This window comes from Wyeomyia smithii, chromosome 1 (genome assembly GCF_029784165.1).
Source record: "Wyeomyia smithii strain HCP4-BCI-WySm-NY-G18 chromosome 1, ASM2978416v1, whole genome shotgun sequence".
Lineage (NCBI taxonomy): Eukaryota > Metazoa > Arthropoda > Insecta > Diptera > Culicidae > Wyeomyia > Wyeomyia smithii.
The window spans coordinates 188,040,989-188,048,384 of record NC_073694.1 but is presented as its reverse complement, the minus strand read 5'-3'; the positions used below and the strand labels follow the sequence as shown (position 1 = coordinate 188,048,384).

Sequence of the window (7,396 nt, the reverse complement as noted above, 5' to 3'; positions counted from 1 at the left end):
TGCCGCTGGACTTTTCATTGCATTCCGAAATTTACACGCCTATTTACATTCGAATATCTTCTCCGCATGAACTTTTTACTTCGATGGTATCGGTACTAAAATTGAAGCTGTAGGACATTATTTACCCCCATAACGACAATAGTACAAGCCTGACGATAATAGAACTGACACCCTATAAAATTTGATACATTCATAGTGTTAAATCTAAGCCAAAAAACACACGCTTTTTTTCTTCCTCCAATATCTTATCAGTACCTCGGAATGCGGGAACCCCTTCACTGTGTGAATGAATTGTGATGCTTAGATAGAGCCCACACCACACCAGCAACATAAGGCTTTAGGTACTGAATTAGAACTGCATCGGAGCCGAAAGGTGTGAGCAATCAGTTTGTTCGTGTGTATGAAGCATACCTACAATCATTTCGATTCTGATGACATTGATTATACCAGGCAGTTGTTATCAGCCCGGTGTGTTTGTATTATTAGCAATCGCACGATTCTATCGGCTCTGGTACCGCAGTTTATTCACCATATTCGACAGTCCATAGTTGATGCTCGAAAAATTTGGGAGAATTATTTTCTTAGACTAGCTAAGAGTATATAATTCATACAGCTCTAGATGCACGTGCGCGTAATAATTGTGTACAAATAAAAAGTGTTTTTTTAATCAACGAGTGTAACGAGTGTTAAAACAATGCAGCGAAGTGAAAGCCAGACATTTCAGAGGTATGTATATTTTGTAAAAATGTTTTTTTACAAAAAACCAACCATATAGTGTGATATTTTCTACATCCAAGGTTCTGTCTTGGGCCCAGTCCTGTATAACATATTAACTTCGGATCATCTTCCTACTTGCAAAAGTGGAAAATCTCTCCCAATGCTTCGAAAACTCAAATGATATTTTTTCCTTATAAGCCTAGGGCTTCTTTCCTCAAGCCAAACAATAATCACGTTGTCAAGATGAATGGGGTTATTTTAAGTTAGTCTGACAAGGTTAAGTACTTGGGACTAATTTACGATAAAAAACTTATTTTCAAAGAGCACATTGAGAGTATACAAGCCAAGTGCATCAAATATACGAGATGTTTATATCCTCTCATAAACAGGAATCCTAAACTTTGTTTAAAGAACAAACTTTTTATTTACAAACAAATTTTTAGACCAGCAATGCTTTATGCTGTACCGATCTGGTCAAGTTGCTGTTCAACAAGGAAGAAAACGCTTCAAAGGATTCAGAATAAAATTCTAAAAATGATTTTGAAGCGTCCTCCTTGGTTTGGCACACTCGAATTACATAGACTTACTGGTGTTGAACCATTAGAAGCTATGTCAAATAAAATTATTAACAATTTAAGCTCTCTTTATAGCCAATAAGTTAGTATTTAAGTTAGTTGTAAGTTTACTTTCCTTTCTTGACAAGTAGGTTTAAATCCCTACGAATGGTAAGTCCTAATTGCGAAAGCAAACAAATCCTAACAATTAAAATTACAAATTACTAACAGTGTTGAGAAGTCACCATTTGTGATTGGACACACATACTCATTATTTACTAATATTAATCATAAATACTTAAGCTACTAACAAATCCCCCTCTTAAAAAAAAAATATTTTCTACATCAGTATAAAAAATGACAGTCTCCCCGTCCCAACAGGGCAATTAATGACTGCTTATACCAGCGGTTTTCAACCGGGGGGGAATTCCCCCCTAGGGGGGAATTTAACCGTTGCAGGGGGGGAATTGCGAGTGGAAAAATTTCACATGTAATGGGCTTTTGTGATTGACGGTGGTGCGACATTTTTTTCATTTTTTTTTTTCAAATGTGCTTGTTAACGATAAATCGTCACACACACCTTCACAAGAGATGCTGAATTGTATGCCAGTGTATTGGTGTTCTCCTGCTCCTGCTTAAAACCTGGTCAAAATTAAAGTTTAAAAAGCCTTATATTTTTTAATTACTACAGCTTTTCTTTCATGGTGCCCATAGGGGGGGGAAAAGCTTGTAAAAATTATCAAAAGGGGGTGCATGAACTGAAGAAGGTTGAAAACCACTGGCTTATACGAACCTAGACTAATTTGATGTCTCGAAGGTAAAAGTTTTTAGAAAAGCTGAAAACAACCCCCATGCCTAATAGGGTAACGGGGGTATTTTGGCCAGCTTTGGGAAGTGTTCTCACAGTTCATTAAAAACAAACACAACTTTACAACATAAATACTTACTCTATTATACCATTGTTAAAAGCAAAGTGTCTATTTTAATATACACCGTTAAACAATGCAATATATTGAAAAATATCCTAGAAATATCAAAATTTCTACGAAGTACTAAAAACATATTTTGGTCCACCAAATTTTAATTTGGCCCACCTTTATATCTACAGACGTGTATGGAAATAGTTCGGACTAATTATATTTAAGATCATCATCGGTATTTTTAGAGCAAAAATAGTGGGTTTGAGGAGAAAATCCTTCTGCTGTGAATTTTTGTAAACTTTAGGCATCTAAAAATGAAATGATTTGGCTTATAGCGGTTTAACAGGCATTCTCATCCAATTTCATATCGTTAAATGTGATAAATTGCGTAGTAATTATCTGTCAATTGTCACAAGCTGCTTATTTGTTCACGTGCAACGGTCGAACGGTAATCGAAGAGATGGTAAAACTTGGCATGGCCAAAATATGTTGGCTTCAGAAAGAGGCAAACATATTTCGGCCATGCATTCAACCACTTTCTCAACTTTTTCCAACATGTAAGAGTATACAAACTGTTTCTTTGATATTTTATTGATGCTACTACAACAACGAAATGTTTTAAAAGCATACATATTTGTTACAATAGCTTCCGGACGTTGACTTATATATTACCACTTCCTCTTGACTTTGGGTTGACTCAGCCATGACTTTGAATATGTATGAACTAATTCCAAAATAACACTACCTAGAGCCAGTTTTTTGCCGAAAATTATAGTGTAGTATGATTCTTAGGTGTGTTATTCAATGTTGCATGCATAGGTTTCTAATATTCATTGAATTTATCAGAAAAAATGCGTAAAATGTTACCGGGTGGGCCAAAATATGCATGTGGGCCAAAATACCCCCGTTACCCTATATCGCGGCCGGCATTATGTCGATAGAATAAATTCCTAAATGAACAAACTTATAGAACAGTAAGAGTCGGCGAATGCTCGTGAATTTTTTGTCCATTTACTAAGATTTATTCAAAACCTTTTTTCGCATTTCAACATTGTTAGATTTTTTTTCATTTTTATCTCAACACACAAATTACGCAAATGAAAAATACTTGTTAAGGGGTTATATCTACCAAATGCTCAAAAAAGCAAGGCTTTTTTCATGATTTTTTTTACAGGACATTTGAGATGTAAGGTATATAAATAATATATAATTGGATTGAGCAACTCTTGCAGAATAGAAAAAATATTTTTATTGCTATTTTTGTTACAAAATGGCGGCTGTGCAGCGATTTCCGTGAATCGCTGTTTTTAAAAGTTGTTCCGCGGCGAGCAGTAGAAGTCGTACCCAACTCCACCTATAACCAAAACAACAAATATTTAATTATCTACATAAGTGTCGCTAGTGAAGTACACATGACCATATTTTTAGAATTTTTCTTCGCAAAATGGCAACGGTTTGAAAAAAAAAGTTGTTTCGACAAAAAAAACGACTTAGATTGTTTATAACTTTAGTTGTTGTTAATCAATCGCTTAAATCGTGTGTACTTTACTAGATAATCTGAAGAAGCTACAGTTGAAATTTCAAGTGAATCGGATGTAAACTTTTCAGCTCTACTGCTCGCCGATTTTGAAAACATGGTTTCGAGAAAAACGCGGTTAAAGTTTAAGTTTTAGAATCGCAATAACAAAGCCCCTAATAATTTTTTTACCCTCAGTCAGCTATCCCTGCGCCGTAAAATTGTCCTTCCTGGGTTTAATTTTTTCCACTTCTTCCTTTTTGTCATCTGATATATGGCTGCGCCTAGCCTCTTTCGCGATGTCGGACGTGCGATGCTTAGCGACTTTGACACAGTTGGCGCCCGATCCCACGCAAAACTCAAACTTGTCACTCATATTTAAGTACTTTTGAATATAACTCACAGTTAAAAAGTATAGAAAAACTCAAACAAAGAATGTACACAACAAGAACGGCTGATCGACTAAACAAAGGGAAATTGTGAGTAAACACGTTATGTAGAGACGCTATAACGGTCGAAATTTGATGCAGAGACCTCTATACTTCAAAAATGAAACACGATAACGATCGTAGGTAACTTCTGCTAGTTTACAAAGCCTCGAAATAAAAAGAAAAACGAGCATCGCCAAATTAAACGAAAAATATGATTTTGGAGTATAAAAGTTGTTCGGTAAAAATTGATTAAAACGAACTTTGAGTTTAGATCTGTACTTGGGCGATGTAGATTTTGATTCTTGAATAGTTTTAGCATGATTTAGGCCAATAAAAATAAATGGCGAAAAAAATTGTTTTTGGTAGATATAACCCAAAACCAAAAATGAAGCTTTTTAACCTTTAATTTCGTTGTAACTGTTGATTGCGACGCTTTTTTGCTGGAACTCGTTGATAACTTTGTTTAACCATTATGTGCTCGACGAAAAAAACACTTACCCGACGGGATAGCCGGGTACTAGAGATGGTCGGGTACGAGTTTGAAAATTTTTGAAAGTGTCGGGTTCGGGTTTTGAAAATGTCGGTTTTGGGTTTGAAAACACGACCCCCGACTATATAAAATAAGCATTTTTATAAGATAATGATGTCAAACTTCCTGGTAGTGAGTGTGGCAAAGTGTTACGTGATCTCATAACGACGACTTAAAGGACCTATCCTATACAACTATGTCATCGGTGATCAGATGCTTGAACGGGTTGACGAAGTCAGGGATCTTGGAGTATCGCTTGACTACCAACTCACATTCAAGCTGCATTATTCCACGATAATCAACAGAGCCAATCGTCAACTAGGTTTTGTTCTGAAAATGGCAAACGACTTTATTGTCCCCATCTGCTTACATGCTCTCTATTGTTCCCTAGTTCGTTCGATACTCGAGTTCGCATCGGTCGTCTGGTCACCATATGAAGCTGTGTGGAAATCTAGAATCGAATCTGTTCAGCATAAATTTGTCCGTCGTGAGCTAAGAAGACTTCCATGGCGCAATCCCAACGACCTGCCCCCTTACGAACATCGATGTGCCCTATTGGGTATAGAGCCTCTGGAGTCCCGTCGAAATACACTAAGGTCGCTTTTTACGCGGCTTTTTTACGCGGATTCCGGAATTGACGCGGTTTTTTTTTCACGCGGATTTCGGAATTTACGCGGTTTTTTTACGCGGCACGTATGTCCGATGTTATCTGGTTGCTTTCAAAGCGCTTGACGACACCCCACAGGACGGTTCTGGGCTAATTAAACCGGTACATGACCCTTCCCTTACTAACACGCAGAGAATCCTGAGTAAGAATCCCCAGGATACCGATTAACACGGTGACGGAATCGTGAAAGCAATCGCACGTGGTTGGGCTTTTAACATTTTGGCTACACACAAAAGACAGTTCTTACAACTTCCAATTAGTATGAATCTCATGCGTTTATCTTTTTTTATGCTCGAAAAGGAGGAGCATTCAGATTACAAACCAGCAAACATGGCTCAGTTATCCCTAACAAAGATATGAACGTACCGCATTTCAATATTCGAGCAAAGTTATTTTCGGTACCGTATTTCTGAAATCTGTAATGTACCAAACGTTGTTAGGAGAAGTCTTTAGTGCTCTGTAGCCCTTCCCAAGTTATAAATGTGGGAATTAGTGGTTAGTGGGATGAATTAGAATAGAAAAAATCTAGTTGGACAAATATGTGTAGAAAATCATCGATGGGACAAAGAGACTTGGTATAGTTTTTCAAGATTTTCGGAACAAACAATGTTATTTTCAAAAAGTTTTAAAAAAATATACGTGAAAATAGACTCATTGGTGATAAAAAACTAAAATCGACAAAAAGTAACATGGGACAACTATGCGTAGAACGGCAGTACAATTAACACAAACTGGGTCACATATTGTAGATTGATCTGTTCTCAAACCGTATTTACTAGTTAAATCGTTCAAAATATCAAGTTTAATTGTCAAGTTGTAATCCAAGTTCATATGTCAGATGCTGCCATACGGCATCACCCGCCGGGAATGGGTTGATGGGGCTGACATGGATGATTTTCTTTCACATATGCGTTTGAATTCATGTTGTAAACTATCGACAACTATCACTGGAAATATAAATGCAAAATTTTTCATTGATGATATTATTTTATAAGTGTGCATAGCGTCAAATCTAGAGAAACATTTCAAAATCCTATCTGCTTTGATCGATTTTTTTATCGATCATTTTAATTCTATCACCACAACTTATCAAACACCTTTTATGACACGTTATTTGCACAGGTTGATAGCGGAGGGATCACTCTAGCCTTCTTAACAAAAACCACGCTTGGGAGAGTTACTAAAGCTGAACCATTACCAAAATGAAAAGACGCTCCGGAAAAACGATGAAAGCAGATAGGACCTTTTGAAATGTTTATCTAGAAATGTCATTTGGCCGTGCTGCCAACTGCTGCAAATCTGGGGTGACATTGCGCGTTTCGTTTCGACTAACTCGAACAAAACTAAATGATCGCTGGTGGGCGTTATGTTTCGTTTTTCGTATTTTTTCGACTTTGCGGGTTAGAGAAGCCGTAGGACAAATGACAACAATAGCTCCTTTTGAGCTTAAAGCAAAACTGGCAGTAGGTGACATGCTTGAAAATAGTTTAGATAGATTCAAAATCGTTTGAATCGAGCTGCACAATGCCACCTCTGGTTCTTATTGGATTGCTGTGTAGTCTTACCATGAATTTGGCTCTTCTAGTTGTATCTTCTTCTCCGGGTGAAGGGGATAATGGTTGTTTTAGAGGGGTTAATGGTCAGCCCCTCTTGTCTACACCATTTCGAAGTATAGTTTAGAGCTAACTGCATTCTTTCTGATAATGTACTGTCGAATTTCCCTCTCACAAAAATTACAACATCATCGGCGAATCCGACCACTTCGAAACCTAGCTCAGTTAGGTTTCTAAGTTGCTTGTCTACAACCAATGACCACAGCAAAAGCGATAGAGCTCTAGCTTGCGGGCATCCCTTAGTTGTGTTTTTTGTGAGATAAGTATCACCCAATACTTCAGCAGTTATCTCACGACTTTTTAGCATTGTTTGGATCCATTTTGAGGTATGTGTATTAAATACATGGTATCTCATTGTATTCAGCACTAAGTGATGGGATACATTATCGAAAGCTCCCTCCATGTCATAGATTGCAGCTAGTGCGATTTCTTTTACATCTATAGATTTC

General features: G+C 37.0%; 1 protein-coding gene across 1 annotated transcript in view; it reads left to right on the top strand.

Annotated features, from left to right (window-relative positions):
- The first annotated feature begins 426 nt into the window (after nt 1-426).
- The window catches only part of LOC129733992 (uncharacterized), a 27,431-nt gene continuing 20,461 nt past the window's right edge, over nt 427-7,396 (top strand). Inside the window, exon 1 of the mRNA XM_055695659.1 lies at nt 427-726. Within this exon, the coding sequence (XP_055551634.1) occupies nt 695-726 (32 nt within the window). The 5' untranslated portion in view covers nt 427-694. The remainder of the gene's footprint in view (nt 727-7,396) is intronic.